Genomic DNA, 18,942 nt, shown 5'->3' on the forward strand with positions numbered 1-18,942 from the left:
GGGGCCATTACTCATACATCATTTACAGCATCTGGACCCTAATCCTTGCCTCTCCAAATGCCTTCCTTATGGTCCAAGTAAAGCTTCTGGACTCTCTCCAAATGGAGTCCTTTGTGACCTATCATGACATTTGCATATGTCTTTGGACTATGTATCTTAAACATTTTTCTTTTTCTTCTCTATCACTTTTCTTCATTTTTTTCTTTCCTGTTTTTGTTTCTCATTCTCTCTCCTATAACTTTTCCTCTTGAGACACAAAGCTCTCATTTCATGATTTATTATTGCATCTTTTAGGCACACTGAAGAAACCTCTGGTGTCCCAGCCCCTGTGTGTGGTTCTTTAACATTAGACTTCCTGTACAGAGCTTGCTCCTGCCATCAAAATGCCTGACAATCTCATCGTGTGGTCCTTGTACCATCATATTCTCTTTTCAAGTGATACTTGGGAAATGCCCTACTTTGCAGGAATCTCATAGCAGAAAATGCGAATAACAGAGGCTCCTTTCTTTGGGGAACCAGTGAAGTGTCTGTTGAAACGCAGAGGAATAGAACTTAGGGTGAGCAGAAGAGTAGCAGTAAGGTTGGAAACGAGGCCCCCCTAAAGTGTGAACCATGGAAAGAGAAGCCTTGCAGGGCATGAATAAAACAAAGCTGGGACCATCGGATGCCTTTTCCCCCAGAGCTCCACTAGAACGCCAGGAGTTTGTTCAGCCTCACACCCTCGTCAAAAAGACGAATGACAATATCTGCCAAGGTCACTGCAAATTTTAATTTTGGAGTTCATTTAAAACTGTTACAACATGAGGTACCACTTCTTCATGGTCAAATTGTACTTCTCACCTACTTGATCTGTAGATCTTGTGTGGCGTTCTCCAGCTTTCACCCAGAAGACATGTTCTGAGTCAAATCAAAACCTTGGAATCGTTTCTTCTACTGGTCTATTTCTATTATTATAACTCCCACAGACTATAGAGAAAGAACATACACATTTAATAAATAGAAAATATTTATTATACAGCATTATCAAGATTATTTGACAAAAGGCAGTAACAAGCCAAAGGAAAACACATTTACAAGAAGCTGAACAATTTGTATCAGAACATACATTAAGGTGAAGAGTTTTGGCCCTCTTGGTATAGGGTATGTATGTGTACATCTCCAATTTTGAACAATGATGACATAAGGACTAATAATCTATTTATTCAGAAGACCACATAATCAGGATAATAGTAGGCATTCAGAGTAATAAAGTGATCACAGTTGAATGAATGTGTTCACCAAAAGTCTTAGACCAACCTGATATCATCTTACACTTGAATATAAATTGTTTCCTTATCTATTCTAATTTTTAAAAAATCTGAATGCACAAGCCCTGTGATATTAGGGATGTATATTAGTGGCATTAAGAGTAAAAAATAAACATGATTCACTAATAAAGAGATCATATGCTTTCCCTCATGAATTTGTCAATTACTAAAGACCCATCTATTAATCACTGGAGCCATTATTTTCCACTTTCTGCTTTCTTACAATGAAAACATGGAACCAAAGTCCACATCTCAGTCATGAGATCTTTTCAATAAAGGTGTTTTAAAATAATTTTTTAAAGGAAATGCAGTTCATTCTTGGTGTGGAACTGACTAAACTTGGCAGTAGAATATGATGAAATATAAGAAATACAAGCCTCCAACATTGGAATGGATGTTAAATTCTGAACAAATGATGCAATGGATATTTAAAGATTCTAAGATGATTTTTGGCTGAGAAATCAGCAGCTTCAATATGAAGGAAGCATATTAAAATATGACTGAACATAAGGCATAAACAAAGACATTTAAGGGGGGTAGAATTCATTCCACAAATAATAAAAGAAATCAAAACAGCAAGAAAAATCCTTTTATTGGTGGTAAAAAGGGATTGTAAAGGTGGAATAAGTGGATTACATGTCCATGGATATTACACAACAGCAAAAAACAGAAATAAAAAGTTATGACAGCCAAGACACAGGAATAAAAGTCCATGAACATAAAAATTAAAAGAAGGCAAAATGTGATTGATAAAGATTTTACAAATTATGAGCTGAGTTAGATGTTACTGTATGTTAGACACTCAAGTAGCTGTGGAAAATCTTAAAAAAAAACTAATATAACCTGGAATAATCTAAATGCTTTGTTCAATCTTATGTTTTAATAATGTGTGCAAGCTTATAAAATGTACCTTTTATTTTCACTCTCAGTTTTTGTACACTTTTAATATAACAAATTTTCAAACCACTTCATTAATAACATATCTCCACATCAGAAAATATCTGAAAAATAAGTTCCATCTTAGAAGAAAAATGTCCATCCGAGCTGCATATGAAAACATTGAGCCATAGTATTCAAACCTTCAAAGAGCTTCTCTAGATATTGATGACAATGATGTATAAAACATTATTGGAACATAAAAAATATATATAGTGTATTCAAAAGACAATTTCTAATTACAGTTAGATTGACTACTAGGTTGACATTGACAGGTAAATTTGACATTACTTTGCACAAATTTTACGATCGCACATATACAAGGACACAGGAACACATTCACTGGCTAGTTACAAGGACTTCAGTGACAATAGGATAGAATTATTTGTCATTTAAACCAGTAATAGTTGCTATGAGTACACCATTAGATTCAAAGATGGATTTGTTTCTGTAATACGTAGGAGAAATAATGGCACCAAATTGTACATATACGCATCTTAGAAGTTCAACTTGTAGGTATTATTTGCTACAGTAAGTGGAAGGTAACAATTTTGCCACATGGTTTGTTCTTTAACTGAAGGTCAATGGAAAGCCCGCTTGGCACAAACACAAGTCAATCCACAAAAGGGTTTCTGCCACTCTCGTAACAATCTCTTGTTCCGGCCTTTTCCCCAAATCGCCAATAAGTGAATATTGAACATGAGAAGCTGATCATGTGTTTTTTTTTTCAAAGTCTCATGCTGATGGTTTGTCTTATTTCTAGCTCCCTCCTCCTGTAGCACGCCTGATGAAGCACTTTTTGGTGATAATTTTGCTCTTATTCCTGTTTTCCTAACTAAAGGGAATCCGCAGAGCAGCAGGGAGTCCGTGCACCTTTCTTCAAGTGCAATCTCAAAGCTGGCACTGGACGGGTTGCGGTAGATGAAGACAGACCCCTGTGCGGCCCCATTCCTGAGTCTCCTGAAGATGAGGAGTCTGTCAGCCCAGCAGGGAGAAGGGCTTCTGAGCAAGGAGCTGCTGTCCCATCATCCCATCATCCGTTTGGGACGGGTCTGGCCTGGGCCCTTCCCCTCCCCGCACCTGCTCTGTTTGGCTCCACCAGCTCACTCCGAATGCCATCAGGTGAACTCATGATCCGACTGGCATGTCCACGTGGGCTGTTCCTTAGCAAGCATGGCCCAGTGTGTGTGGGCATAAATATATCTATGCACAATTGTGCAAAAGAGATTATGTTTGTGATGTCATTATTGATTTGTGATAAAAGTTACATACCATATGGAATTGTGCTTTGTCAGAATTCCCTTTCTTCCCAGAGAAGGCTTTGAGTAATTCAAGAATCCGAATCCTGGCCTGGAACATTTTTTGCTTGGTGTCCTTCCCTCTCTTCCTACTTAAGGCAGCAGCAGCAGTAGCAGCAGCAGCAGCAGCGGTCTCCTGTCCTCCCGACGAGGCCCCCCACTCCCAGGCTTTTCCTCCCAGCTATTTGCACATCTCTGGAGGTGTGGGAGATCTCTGGCTTGTCTTGCTTTTCTATGTGGACCCTTCCCCCTTACAGGGTGGAAGAGCTTTGCTTGTAGTCCCGCAGAATGACAGAGGCGTAGGACACGTTGGGAGGGGTGCAGAGCACCGACTCGGACACGGGGGAGCTGGGCACCGAGCTGCCCGAGGCCACCGAGTCGCGGAAAGGCGACGGAGGCGTCAGCGCAGGCGAATCATCCGGAGTCAGTTTGCTGGCCACCTGCAGGTCCTCCTCCTCCTCTTCCAGTTCGTCTTCTTCCGTGTTCCTTTCCCGCTCGTGCTCATACACGTACTCCTGGAGGAGCTTAAACCTCTCGCTGTCGTCGTCGTCGTCCGCGGGCGGGGAGACGGGCTCCTCCCCGAAGGTGCTCAGCTGCAGCGGCAGCATCTGCAGATGCTGCGGGGGTGGCGGGGGCGGGTACAGGGACCGCAGCCCGTTCCCGGGACCCCCGGGGCCTGCCAGCACCGCGTGAAAATCCGGGATCACGGTACTGAAGTTGCTGACCACTCCCTGGAGCTGGTCCATCAGCGATTTCTGCTGTGGAAGGGGCTGCTGCTGCTGCTGCTGGAGAGGAGGGGGCAAGCCCTTGGGGAGGGCTGGTTCGGCCAGGAAGAGGGGGGTCTCCTCTGCGGTCAGGTGGGGCGGCAGAGGCGGAGTGGTCGCCGCGCTTGGCACGCGCCTGTGCACCACCATGGAAGGGCTACCAGGCGGGCTAAAGCGAATCGGCTGGGCATCCTCCTCCTCCTCTACATTGTAAAGGGTCTTGGTGCTGGTATCTGAAAAGGTCAGGCTCTTGCCAGAGCCTTGGTAACTTTTAGTGAGGGGCTTGATGACGGCTGTTTGGTTGCAAGCCGTCTCATTGGTCTTCACGTGCACAGAGAGGCGGTGCCACATATGCTGTCCCTTGGGCACCTGTCCTCCACCTGGTTCAGACCATGACACAGACTTGCCATTAGAACTATGAATAAAATAGAGATGGATTTATTTGCAGATAGATCATGCACACAGGATAAAATACATAGAAAACATATGCAAACCTAGCTCAATGTGATTTAACTGCTGTCTCTGCTGCAGGCCTTTGCTCCAGCACCCCATACCTCCTCTTACAAAAAGAACACCAAAAGCTGAAGGAAATATTGACCCTGAGAAAAGTTGTTGAGGAGAAAGCCAGTCTGTTGTAGAAATAGCTATTTTCATTTAGGTCTAAGATTTCACAAACCTCTCTTTTTTCTCCCTTGCGCTCTCTCCCTCTCCCTCTCTGTCTCTCTCTGACACACACACACTTTTGAAAAACTCCCAACTGATGGAGGAAAACTTTAAAAAAAAAAAAATCTTAGTTACACATGGACAACCAAAATAATGGCTATTGTCCTTGGGACAAATTAAGACCCACATACAAAGCTACTCTCATTTTGTTGTGGGATTATAAAATAGATCCTCTCAGTTGCCCATTCTCATATGCAAGTATTTCCCATGACCAGGGTGTCGTGATCACACAGGGTACCTATAAGGAACATAAAAAAGCAGATGACAGAAAATCTCAGACTCATGGTCAATTTATGAGCTTCATAGCTTTTGATTTTTTTAAAAAACATTTCAATGCATTATTTCTCACACATACAGTGGATCACAAATCACACAAAGGCCCTGACTCACAGCAGCTAGTTTGGGATTTTCACACTAGGAACACTGAAATAGCTGTGTTTGAAAAGCAATAGAATGAGGAAGCCAGGAAAAATACAAATGCCCACATCCTGCTTTAGGATAGTTTGATGCAAATAAGAGAAAATTATGATTGAGACAAAGCAGCAGTTACTGAGACAAAAATTTCTACTCATTGAGCCTTGGTGATGAAAAGGCTTAGGGTGCCAGCAGCATCCCAGCCTTATCAACTCCCATCTTCATGGCACCCACAGAAAACCAGCCATATGGAATTTCTCCCTGAATAAGAAAATAAGATGTACTGTGGCATACACCCCAAATTCTGTTCTGTCTATTGTAATAACTCTGATCTTACTTCTGGACTCAGCTTCTATTCTGTATAACTTTTAGCAGATGTTGGTACCTTACCATAGCCTTCTATTAATAACAATGGTGGAATCCTTAAATCAGGAAATAATTGTTTCTTTTCTTTTTTTTAGAAGTTTGCTTTTTCTCTGTACTCAGTAAAATGACAGAGAAAGTAGCATAATAGTAACACATTTATGACATTAAAAGGAATATAAAAATGGACTTTTTTTTCTTTAAGTGGAGGTGTGAAATAGACTAATCCATATTCTAGTTTTTGTTTGGAAAAAATGTAGGAAATGATCAGTAGTTTAAATAATGGTTTTTTAAATCATCTTGAGAATACAAGAATGAATACTTCAAAAATTATATGTGAGCATCATTTATGATGAAGGTAATATTTTGACATTTCATATTTTATAATCTTGAAAAGTAAAGTGAGCCAGGTAAGTACAGATGAGTGTAAATGTCTGATATTGATTATAGAAAATTCTGGATATAAAGGCTCTAAAGTAGATAAAACAGTTAAAAGTTTTGACCTCATTATTTGGGAAATAGGTAGTTCCTCCATATATCTGATACCCTACACTGCATTTTTAATTGTCTAAGAAAAAAGCTCATCTCTGTTATGTCAAAGTTAATATTTCTTTCAAATATATGCTTTACACATTATCTGACACTGTGTAAGTGCTTGTAAAGTTTTTAAAAATTGTCTCATTGACTTCCACATTATCTTGTTGGAATAGCTGACCCTTTTCTGAGGTAAACAAACTAAAGAACAGGCCAGTGGTGACCCTGGCAAGAACAGGTAGTCAACCAGCTAGCCAGAATCACCACCAGAATCCACAGTTGCTTTTCTGAGCTTAAAACTGTAGGTAAGCTCATCTTCCACGGAATCTTTTTCAACTGCCCCGTCATCTACCACTATACACACTTTGTTTCTCTTTATGCATTCAATATGCCTCTTCTAGAAAGGCAAATATAAAACTTAATTGCCTCTTATCCTCCTTAAGTATGCCTTACTATATATAGCATCCAACTCAATAATTTGCGTCATTTTAAATTGCAATGAAAAAAATGTTTCCTTCCCCACCTTCCCACTTCTTCATAGGCATTAGGAAATACCTTCTTAATGTTCACCAGGAAAATGCTTAAACAAAATGTTATCCTGCATCTATTTAGTTGTGTGTGTGTGTGTTAAAAAAAACAAAACAACAACAAACAGGTCCCTTGAGAAACAGTCTGCCTCTAATTCAACCAACAGGCTTAGCTGTTCCAATGACACATTGCCTTAGTTTCCACACATAATAGCAAAAAGGTACCTTGTTTCCTGAAAGCCCTAATGTGATCCACTTCACCCACTCATTCACATGGGCTGTTTTCCTCATTGCCCACAGGTTCTATGTGGGCCTCTTTTTAAATCAAAAGCACTCATAAGTTAACAGTATTATTAATCATGTTGCAGACAGATATAATCATAATTTAGTTCTGTTTTAATTAAATCCAATTTTTATTGTTGAGATGGGACATTATCACTACAGCCTTCAAAACTGATAACTTTCATTCCCCTCAGTCTTGCTCTAGATTTGCTGTAAAGTACTGTTTAATTAGGAAACAGATCTCTCGCCTCAGGGCATTTATCAGATTAAGAAAATTAGTGTAATCTTTTTTTCAAGGACAAAATAAATTGCTTTTTAAAAACCAAAGATAGTAGAAGGAATGTATCATCTCACAGACATTGCAGCAGAGTATAAACTTTGGTCCTTCAAGATGAGTCATTTCTTACCTGTGGTCCATAGGTAATCTGAAAGGTCCATGCATCTATACCTGCATTAAGCATTGTTTTTAGACTGAATAAATATTATGCATTTGTAGACAATGCACTGCTGTTTTTAAATGTATGTAGATGCTGTTATGATAAAGTGTGCTATTCAATACATGTGTAACTAAATTCTGGGAAGCTTTTGTTTTGTTCTGTATTCAAATGGCCATGAGTAGCGGTACATTTAGTAATAATAGATTCAGGTGAAGGCTTAAGAACTGTTTTGGTGAGAAAAGAGAGTATCTTATTTGAGAAGGCTGGGAACCCACTACTGTGATATTAAGAAGAGAAAAATATGTAAAATCAAATCCGTTTATATCAAAAAAGAATAAATACATCACAAAAATGCAATATTATCCTGCAATATGACATTTATTTAATCCCAGATAACTTTAATCATTTCTGCTTCTGCCACCAGCTTCTTCCTTCTATTGTTTAATTTTATTTGGCCTCCTAATTGTAGGAAAAGCAATCTGGTTTAGAAAACACCACATAATTGTTACAAAGCACCTGAACCTTTTGCTCCAACTTCAAAAGACAGACCTGAGGCCTAAATCAATCTTATATTTGAAGATCAAATGCAGAGGCATTTAGAGTAAATATCTCAGGTGGCTCAATTGGAGGAAAACACTGTTAGGCCTACAGGATGTATAGGATAATGCATAGTTACTGTGTGGACAGCTAGGCAGGCCTGAGGCTGCAGTTCCAGGAACAACAGGTTCAGGATCTTGCTTTGGTTTTTCTTTCATTAGTTAACTATCGCAATCCCCCAAACAGAAAACCCAATATTTACAGCACTTTAGAGAATAGTTGAGAGTGGGTGCTGTAAACAGATGAGTGTATCTTTGGCATTCAGTGATCCTGTCTGTTTTATTTGTTTCAGTAAGTACTAGTTACATCTGCAGGGTACACTGTTCTCTGATCCAGGGAGTTTTAAAATGGGAATAACAGTGGGTGGGTGTTTGAGATCATCAGGAGGGAAGCCTCCTGCACAAGCTGCCGAAGGGGAAGCTTACACAACACCTGTCTCTCTTATGTCCAAATCAAGTCTTTGCCTCTAGGCTTAATAGCTTCACAACAGATATAAGGACAGTATCCAGAAAGCCCACAGATAATGCAAGACCTTCACGTAAGAAAGAGAGGCTCACTCCTTGAAACCTGAGGAGGGTAGCACTTATTTTCTCTGAAAGTGAAAATGGAACCAGAAAATGCCATTGAGTCCCAGCAAGGAGAGAATCAGCTCACCAAGAAAAAAAATCAAAAGGCACAGGCTTCAGGACAGTTCTGCTCTGGCTCCCACAGCTACAGCTAGAACATGAGGCCTGTTAAGGAAGGGGAGGTTCTGACCCCACCAAGACTTTCCCAAAGGAATACTGGAAATACAGCTGTCCAAATATTTCAACTTCACATTCATCAGCCCTCTGGTACCCTAGTGCAGCTTGAGAAGTAGGTCTTGTAGAATCTCAGGCCTAGGAACTATTTGACACCAGTTGTATCAGGCGTCTGTTTTCCCAGGCAACCTCAAGTTTGTCATCAATACAAAGGACTCCCACTGACTCCAGCTCCACTTCTTGAAAGCCTTCCAGAAAAATCTGCATATTTAGAATGTATTCTCAAACTTGGGGGCCTATCTGAACATAATTACAATTTCTCGCCTTTTTGACTCACCACTGGCTGTAAGGTAAAGAATTTCTGAGTGTGTTTCTTAAGTAATTGCTTTCTAATTATATGAGAACTTGGTAGTTTCTGTGGATATTACATCTTAAATAGTATTGTGAATCTTAGCCTTATCCCCTTTAATTCTACCTTCATCATAAGCTAGTCAGAGAGCCATTGGCTTGCTGAAATTAGAGAATATCACAAAGTCTAAATACGCAGTTCTTTTAGGATTTTTAGATCAATTACATCCTACATCCTCAAGTTATATGACAGCAGATAAAAGACAATACAAAGAAAATCAGTTTGCCTTTATTAAGACCTGTGCTTTCTTCATTTGATCAATAAAGAAAAAGACATTCAGAGATAAAATTACCTAATCAAATTCAGTAAAGTATGGAAGGCACCATAAAGTTTGTCTGGCTGAGAACATTGCCCAATTTATTTCATATTAAAGAATAGAATTCTGATGGATACTAACATTTTTCCAAGTACAGTTTGAATGGTCTTTGGTTCAACCTAATCATGATTACTGGCTGATCTAAGAAATTCTCATACCAAAGTCTATTTAAGATAATATGTTTGTACCATGGCATTGTTTTAGCAGAGGTATAACAAATAGGATTATATTTCTTCAGGAAGTATAGATAAACTTAAATTATGCTCCCTTTAAAGGAACTTCAGGTCAAACATTATTATTTCTTCTATGCTTTGTGCTACCAGAAACAATCTCTTAATAGTAAGAGATTCTGATGCTCCTCGGCTCTACCTGGAGTTCTCACAATTCATCTTGAGAAATGGGAAAACTGGTAAATTTTCCAATTTGTCAATTTCTCAACAAAGAAATGCAACTGCCATATTTCCTGCAACTGGAAAATTCATAAATTTTCTAATTGCAATAAAAATTACAGTTGCATTGCTCTGTTGGGATTATTTCTCAGGAGTAGGATAGATCTAGACAGACCATAATGGTCCAGTAGGCAGCTTTATTTCCGTCATCACTAATCTCTTTGCCTTGCCTATTCACAAAAACAGTGGGAACTGAAGGTCACAAAAGAACATATCTTTAAAAAAAAATTTAACAGGAACAACCATGGCTAAAAATATCCAGTCTTAGTTTAGTCTATGGTGCACAGATTTAAACCTACTTATCTCTTCCTAATCCTTTATGGTCTGAAGAAGGAAAGTTTGAATAGATCCTATTCTGAAAGTTCTTAACGGCCAATCTGTTAGCTTTGCTGACTGTTACTTTATTTTTTGTCACCCACCAGGGATGTACCACATTCAGCTTTTACTTTTGCTTTTAGGCACTCACCTTTTAGTCACAAAATGTCAGTCAACTCTCCTCTCTCTCTGGCCCTGCTGTCAGGACAAGACAAGAACATCTACCCATTCCCATCAATCCTTTTTGACAGGCAGCCAGCAGCTCTCACAATTAGAATCTCCTTGCTGTGTCCTTGGTTAGACTCACCCCATGATACAAGAAACACTCAGTGCCTTCTGAGCTTGGGAGAATTACAGAGAATTCATCCAGCCACAGTAGAGTGGCTCTGACCTAGATGCACAGACACCTCTCAGTTACTACCTGGAACACCGGCAGGACTACCATATTTGTTCCTCTAAGAATCAATATGATTTGGTGGAGACCACACTCTTTCTATTTGGGCTTGTATAAGGAATAGCAAAAAGGCAGACAACAGACTTCCCATTGCACTCCACTGAGTGAAGGGAAGAGATGTTACTGCCCTATTCACCAGCCTTCATGGCCAGGTTCAGTAGCAGACATTTGAACAAATCGGGCTCTTCTCATCTGAAGAGCTATTCAAGCCACAGACACCTCATCAGTGGGCTCCCTCCTGCTGCAGGAATGTGTACCTTTGACTCTCCCAGGAGTTTGAAGGGCTGTAAAGGAACAGCTGAAAATGACCACAGACTCCGTGCACAACGAACTGAACATGGTCTATGTTCTTTTGTTAACTTAAAAAGACACTGTCAAGATCTAAAGGTCAAAAATGGGACCAAACATGCATTATTTTTATCAGACGAGGAAATCTGATAAAAATCACTCATAATGTTAGGAAAATGACTACTTTTCCTTTTTGTAAAGTGTACTTTTTGTGGGACTCACAAAACTTTTGTTTTGTGCTCCCCAGGGCGTGGGAGGCACCCAGCAGAGGCTCATGTTGGTACCCACCCCTGCAAACTGACATGATAGAACTCTTCCATAAATTCAAGCTATGGCTTTTACTTTAGTGCAGACAGCATCATTTCAAACATTTGTGCAACCGCAAAAAGGCAAAAAAAAAGAAAAGAAAAGAAAGAGCTCTGTTTGCCAAGGAGAAGCTGACAAATTTCTGAAGGGGGAAAATTCACTTTCAAGCTTGTGAGTGGGAGTCACAAACAAAAGTGAATCTTCAGAATCAGAAAAATGATATAGTGCATCAAAACATAAAAAAGCAAAAAGACTAAATGAGCAACTTGACAGTGTCCTTTTAAGAACGATGGACAATCAATTTAAGGCAGTCGTGCAAACCATGGCACGTAAATGAATTCTTCATTCTGATGGCATGCACCACATCTGTTTCCATGTTAGAAAGTGGAAAAACCCAGGAGAGAGAAAGCAAGGGGCAAAACACTAGATTTTCCATGCAGCTTCTCTTACACATTCACTGCAGTGTGGGGGTTTTCAAAGCTGCACATGTGCCGACGGACATTGGCTGGTGGGCGAGAATTCTGGCTGCCTCTTCCTGAAGATTGAAAAGAAAAAGACACCCAGTGAGCGAGGGGATTATACATGTGTGCAGATATGGCAAGTCCACCACTCAGACAGTGCCTGGCCCTGAGCCTTGCTCTGTATTGCCTCCACCTCCGTTTCCTGTATGGTTCCTGCTCTGCCTGGCTGTTTCTTATTGCCAGGCTATTTCTTAAAACCATGTCAGTGGGGTGCATCTCTTTCCAAGTGGCAGATGCTTTTTTTGCTCTGTGTGTGTGTGTGTGTGTGTGTGTGTGTGTGTGTCTACCCCAGGTTTGCTCTTTCCCTCCACTGTTGACACCCTTCTTTATCCCTGGTGGCAGTGGACTTCATCTCTACTTACATTGATGTAGACTGATTCTTCCCACCCTCTACTCCTCTTAAAGGAAGTGCATGAGTTTATGTCTGACACTGTGACTTTTAATTGCACTGTTAATTTTCCTGCATATTATGGCATAATGAATGCATTGCTGTCACTTCATATATTTATCTCTTGGCATTCACAAGACAGAAAGTGTCCAATGGTAGAGAGAGAGGGAGCAGCAAGAGACCCACCTGTTGAGATTGGAAGAATCTGCACACAGGAAGAATATCATCTCATTCCCTAGCTGGATGTCTCCTTATACAGCACCTAGGATAATCTGTCCTCTGTGCCCCTTTGGCAGATGGAGAAGAGAACTAGCTAGACATGACAAGGCTGATGGGCAGCCATGGGTAGTTGGCCTTTCCATCATTTGTTGGAATAAGGATAAGTGCTTTTCCCATGAGTCAGCTAGCACTGCAGAAGGTTGTGGGATAAAGCTATCTGGCTGTCATGCCACATAAGCGGGCTGCCTGGCATGGAAAAGAATTTCAGGGACAGAATACTTAGGGTGAACTATCAGCACATGCTACAGGTGGTATGGATGAGGCTGGTTCAACTGGGGAGAAATCTCTCATGTCAGGGGACTCTGCAGTGATGTAGTTCTCTGTAGGGCTCCTCAAACTCATCAATATTCTCTATGAGTCAACATCTGACCCTCTACCCAAAAGATCCTGGTGACAACTGTCCAGGGTAACCTGGAAGAGGACCAAAATGGCTCCTGGCAAGTCAAAGACCTTTTCCTTCTCTTCTATCTCTTTTTCCCATCAAAGTAGACAAAAGAGTGAAAACTCGGAAGAAAGAGGAGAAAGAGGTATTGCATGAGGAGACCATGCCCCTTCCCATTCCAAGTCTTTCAGGCTGAGGCCTGACAGGTGCTGGGAAGAAGAGCTGTGAGTTTTAAATTTTAAACAAGAATACTGTGGAAAAGATGTTCACTACCTGAAAGCAAGGGATTTGATCTGAATGTATAAGGCAGGAAAAGATTTTCCATAGCACATTGAATGTAACAGAGAAAAAACAAAGTTAATCCATACGTACAATTCCGTCAAGTTTGGACGATTCACGAAATCATTTAAACGTGCATGATCTACCCAGAGTAATTTGAAATCCTCATCCAAAAATAAGAATTTGAGACACCTTGGTGTAACTTCATTATTACTGCAATAATCCATTCATTTAATAAAATTAGAAAAACAGACACTGTTTGCTATCAAACTTATCAAGGTAATATGCCCCTGACATTCAAGATGCCTACTCAAAATCAAAAGATCATTAAAACAATGAAAATGTTAGCAAGGAGATGATCAGGAATAAAGGTATATCTGAATATACAAATGAAGTTAGTGGGAAGTAATATGTAAAATGATATTCAAGCAACTTTATTTCTCATGAAAGAAGATAGAAAATACACTCAAAGCATTAGGCTTTGCCTTGTTTGAATGCTCTTGAGCCTCTAATTAATTCTACTTTTTAGGAATGTCTGTATGTGGCCTATTCAATTGGCACTGGGAACTGGGGCCCTGGCAGGACCAGCTTCAAGGGCCTGGAACCAGCACAGACAGACAAACACAGTCCCTCCCTCTGAAGAGCCCTGCACTTGATGTTTAGTGCTCTGTGATCATCCTCTTGAAATTCAGAAAAATGTTATTTTTTAATTTGTGTTTTGCAAGGGATGGTCAATGGGAAAATAGAGCATGCGCTGGGAGATTGGAGCCTCAGTTGACACATGGCCCACATCTTGCAGCCTCCCTGCTTTTCTGGACAGGCTCTAGGCTTTTCAGACTCTTGTCCCCTGGGTCCCAGCCCTGTCCAGCCTCCCACTACCTGCCCCTGTCTAGAAATCACTACCACTGTCCACCACTGACAAGGGGTTGGGCACAAGTCCTGACAAGATCAGGGTCTGATGTATGTGACCTATACTATCTCAAGGTAATGAATGGCAGTGGCTGTCTCCTCCCTGGACTGGCAGTGCCACTGCACTTTTGGTAGGCAACATGCAGTGGCAAGCCTCTTGCCCATCCTTTATCCAGATACCTTAGGTGTCTCTGCACTGTTATTGCAATACCCTTGGGAGTCACCTGTCTAATATGGGCTGAGGCAAAGGGGACGTGAGAAAGAGAGGTAACTGGTTCAACTTCCCTATGGCCTCTGCCCAGTGACTGGCTGGAGGGGAGCCTGGCAGCCTGTGGGCTGTGCACGTGTAGTCACAAAATGGGGGTGGCCGTGTCTGGTGGGACTTCATTTGCCCCACACAAGGGAACACAGCACTAAATGAAAAATACAAAACACCATGACAGATCAAGAGAAGCTGTGGCTTTGTAATGTAGTACCTTTAACACTTTTCCCCTGCTTTTTGAATCAGGAGCTCCGTGTTTTCATTTTGCACTGGGCCCTGCAAATAATGCAGCTGGTCCTGCCTGCTGGGGATGTCTAACGATAAAAACAAGGGGCGGGGGGATGCCTTGACAACTTGGTCGATGTACTGACCTTAGCACAGTTGCACAGTGTGGTGTACTCGGGCAGCATCTGTACTTCTGTGTCTCCCGGGAATTGGATGGGAAACTCTGTGGCCTCTGTGACTTACATTCCATCTTAAAACCTACTCCTGCAGTTTGGGGACAGTTCTGCAGTTCCTTTGGGGCTTTCTGGCATATTGACAGCAAAGCTTCACACAGTAACTCAGTAATCCCAAAGACACCCTAATTAACTATTGAAGGAGAGATTTGAAAAACAAACAAACAAACAAAAAACAATAGAGCATCTCCTTTATGATCCCTTTTGTTTGGTCTCTGACTTTCACTTTGTATTGAAGTGAAACATAAATGACCCTGAGTACAGACCTTGCTTTTATGAAAGGAGTGTTTTATTAAAGGTTACAGGACAAGCCATGTAAAATCTGAGGCCAGAGTGGCCATTTTATCAACTGCATAAAAACTGAGAGAAAGAGGTTGACTTCAGGGTATTTTTAGCAATTGTAAAACCACATATTCAACCAACCACAGATTCAGCAAGCCAGAGTAAAAGCTTGGAGGGAAAATGTAGCATATGGGGGCTTGTCAAATATAAGTCCCAAATCTGTGCTTGAATCTTTTGGCAGAAGTTGTGGATTTAAAGAAACCCCAGAAGTTAGTTAGAAAGAGTCCTCTTCAATTTCTTCTTAAAGTGCAAAGGTCTCTCTCTCTTCTTTTCCTTTCTCTCCTTCCTTCCTTTTTTCTTTCCCTCCTTCCTTCCTTTCTTTCCCTCCCTCCCTCCCCTCCCTTTCCCTCTCCTCCCCTCCTCTTCCCATTCCTTTTTCCTTTTCCTTTCTTCCTTTTGTAAAGTCACCGCTTGTCGTACACTGATGGATTCTGCATAGCTTTACCCATATATTTCCATTGTCCAGTCTTCCTCGATATAATAGCCTATCTCACTTTGAGAGATACTTAACTCTGTATGACTTTGCTTTAATATGTTATTTTATTTACATCAGGTCACCCATTCTTCACTTTCTATGTAAAGATTTATTTTTTAAATGAAGTTAGAATTTGTTACAAATAAATTTTACTCAGTATGATGTTAGCAATGAGATCTCTGAACATTGAATCAGGAGGCCTGGCACTTTCCAATTGTATGATCACTTCTTTGAGACTCAATTTTTTCATCCATAAAGAAGGATTGTTTAAAAAGTATGTGTGAAAATGCTTTCAAATAGCAAAATGCTATTCCAGCCGAATCCATAAGCCATTGCTATTAATACCCTTATTGTGAAGGATGGAAAAATAAAGACACAGACAAAAGACTCAGATATTTAAAATATTGGTGTGTATTTAGCTTAGACTTATTTCATAGGATCTCAAACTTCCCTTCACTTTACTTGTTGACTTCAGCCACTTTCCTTATTCAAGAATGTCAATAACTTTTAGTAGAAAATAAACTAGACTTTATTTTCTCTCTCTTCCAGGCTTTTTTTATTTGGGTAACAGTGACTTTAAACGGATTTGTCAGGAACAGGTGAGGCACACAGTCAGGTTAGCTGTCTATGAAGTTGCATGTTTATGGAGGTTTGGAGGTTAATCTACTTTTTAGCAGAGATAAAATGGTCTATAGAATTCCATATGGTCAGTCTTAAAAATATAGAAAGCTCACCATGGAAATAATAATGCAGCAGCTGTCCAAAGTAATCATAAAGAATGACAGCCACCACTCAAGACCATTTTAGCAGGGTGCAGTCTATTTTATGTCGTTTTTATAGATAAATACATAATTTGTGCCTCTGATTGCTTTCCAAAGCCAAGTGCATTTTTGCCTATTTTTTGAATTTTAATATTTGTTTTTCAGCATTTGTTTATAGGAATGGAGAATGGAGCTCTGGGTATGTGTGTAGGCTCTCTATAAATGGAAATTTTTTCCACCCTTCCTTTTAATGCATGCATGTATATTAAAACTCTTTATATATATGCACAATGCAGTCTTTCCATATAGGTGTAAAATATTGCTTCATTTCAAAATTGTTAATTATTAAGATTCATAAGCTAGTAAGAGACTACAGAGAATGGCTTAATGACATTCAGTTTAGTTACCACCATAGATTTGTTAAATATTAACATTTTGCCTTATTAAAATCTTCTTTCTTTTGAAAATATTGAGGATATGTTTGAAGCCCTCTGTATATTATTCTAAATATGAACCTTCTCCTTTTAAAGAGACAAATTGGTATGTATTGTCACTTGGCATATTTTAATGCTTTTACAGCATGTATATTCATGTGTTAGTAAATAATACATGATAGTGTTTAGCATATTATATTTGATATACTTGACATTACTCTACATTTCCATTCAACAATTTCCCTTTTTGTACAGTATTATGTTGGTATATATAACTCTAGTTCATTCACTTAAACTAAATTGAACAAATACCACACTTCAAAAAATAATCCATTCTTCTGCTGATGACCATTTAGTTTGTTTCCTACATTTTGCTATTTTATCAATGCTGCAATAAACATTGTTAAGTATGTCTTCTTGCACAAACGTGGGAGACTTTTTTCCCATGATATGTACTTAGAACTGGAATTGGTACATTGTTGAGCATGCACATTCGTCTTTCTTATATATTACCAAATTGTTTTGCAAAGTTCTTGAACAATTTACACTAGTGTATGAGGTTTTTAGACATTCTGCTTGGTTTTTAGACATTTTTAAAATTAACTTTTTATTATAGCAATTTTCAAAGATATCAGATGTTGTTATCCTGATGCATACTTTGTAAAACATCCCATCAGTCTTTCCTCTGGTAGTTTTAGCAGCCATTAATTATCAGAGGATAGATAAATTATTTTATTATGAGACTACAAAGTGGTGATGCAATTCTATCATTCTTTTTGTATCTGTCAACTCTATTTCCCTTCTAAATAAGAACTTTCTCTCATCATCTATTTAGTTCCTCTGAGATAGAGTTCACACAGAAAATGCAAGGTAAACAGATTATTCTTTTCCTTTATTTACCAATGTTAAGAATCCTGACTTGGTTTTCTAACGTTCTCCAATAGTGTATCACATGGGGGTCTGCTTCTATTGTCTGTTTCCCTAGGTTTTCCAGTAATATGGTCCTATCTCTTGGTATGCTTAATAGTATTTTATATCAGAAGAGACACTGTGAACATATAAAATAAGATTATGTAGAGGCCCTAGAAAGTGCGATCCTGCTTTACCATTTTCTCTCCTAAGCAGAGGGGCACTGCTTAATGTATTCCAACCAGTGACTAAGCTGAGTCACAGCCATTTTGCAATTTTGATAAAAATCAGTCTACCATAGGGCATATCCCTTCAGGACTTTCAATAGAAAGCCTGGCTGTGCACTAGTGCACTTCATCTGGTGGGTCTTTCTTTCTGTCCCCTGCTTTTCAAAGATTTTTCTATTTAGATTTTTGGTCTTCTACTGCAGATAGCTTCAAAATTAGGAAAATATCTTGACAAGGAACCTTGATCATGTGTTTGAATGACTTTGAGTCTTCATTTTTGTCATTTTAGCTTCACATGATTACAAAAGTGTTTTTGAGCTCTCTCCTCGATGAGTCTGTCTCTCAGCACTGGAGAACTCCATGGAAACCTATTCTGTATTTTAGATATATTCAGCTTATCTTTTAATCTTTCTGACCCACCCAATGGCAGACATCAGCAAATGTGTTGAGGGAGAAGCTGGACCTGTGGTGAAGCCTCTCTGGCCTTTCATTTCCTCACCCCAGTCATTTGTGACCAAAAATTTCCTGTTTCCTCTGGTCCTTCCATTGATTCTCTGCTGGGCCCAAGCCTGGAAACTCAGGGATATGGTTTGGCTCTCTGTCCCATCTAAATCCCATCTCAAATTGTAATCCCAGCATGTCAGAGAAGGGGCCTCGTGGGAGGTGATTGCATCACGGAAGCAGGCTTCCCCTTTCCCCCTTGCTGTTCTGGTGATAGTGAGTGTGCTTTCAGGAGATCTGGTTGTTTGAAGGTGTGTGGCACTTCCCCCTTCACTCACTTGCTTTCCTGCTCTGCCATGGTAAGATGTGTTTCCTTTCCCTTCGCCTTCTGCCATGATTGTAAGCTTCCTGAGGCC

The 18,942-nt window shown here is 39.9% G+C and overlaps 1 protein-coding gene across 5 annotated transcripts in view; it reads right to left on the bottom strand.

Annotated features, from left to right (window-relative positions):
• Window positions 1-992: 992 nt before the first annotated feature.
• The window catches only part of LOC116463144 (metabotropic glutamate receptor 1), a 413,105-nt gene continuing 395,155 nt past the window's right edge, over window positions 993-18,942 (bottom strand). For 3 of the 5 annotated variants that reach the window (XM_032146109.2, XM_032146110.2, XM_058434470.1), the window contains one exon: window positions 3,697-4,720. In XM_032146109.2, the coding sequence (XP_032002000.1) occupies window positions 3,793-4,720 (928 nt within the window). In that variant the 3' untranslated portion in view covers window positions 3,697-3,792. Of the gene's footprint in view, window positions 4,721-11,909; window positions 11,995-18,942 lie in introns of all 5 variants that reach the window. The other 2 variants (XM_058434471.1, XM_032146111.2) reach the window with 2 other exon arrangements.

This window comes from Hylobates moloch, unplaced genomic scaffold, assembly GCF_009828535.3.
Source record: "Hylobates moloch isolate HMO894 unplaced genomic scaffold, HMol_V3 SCAFFOLD_26, whole genome shotgun sequence".
Lineage (NCBI taxonomy): Eukaryota > Metazoa > Chordata > Mammalia > Primates > Hylobatidae > Hylobates > Hylobates moloch.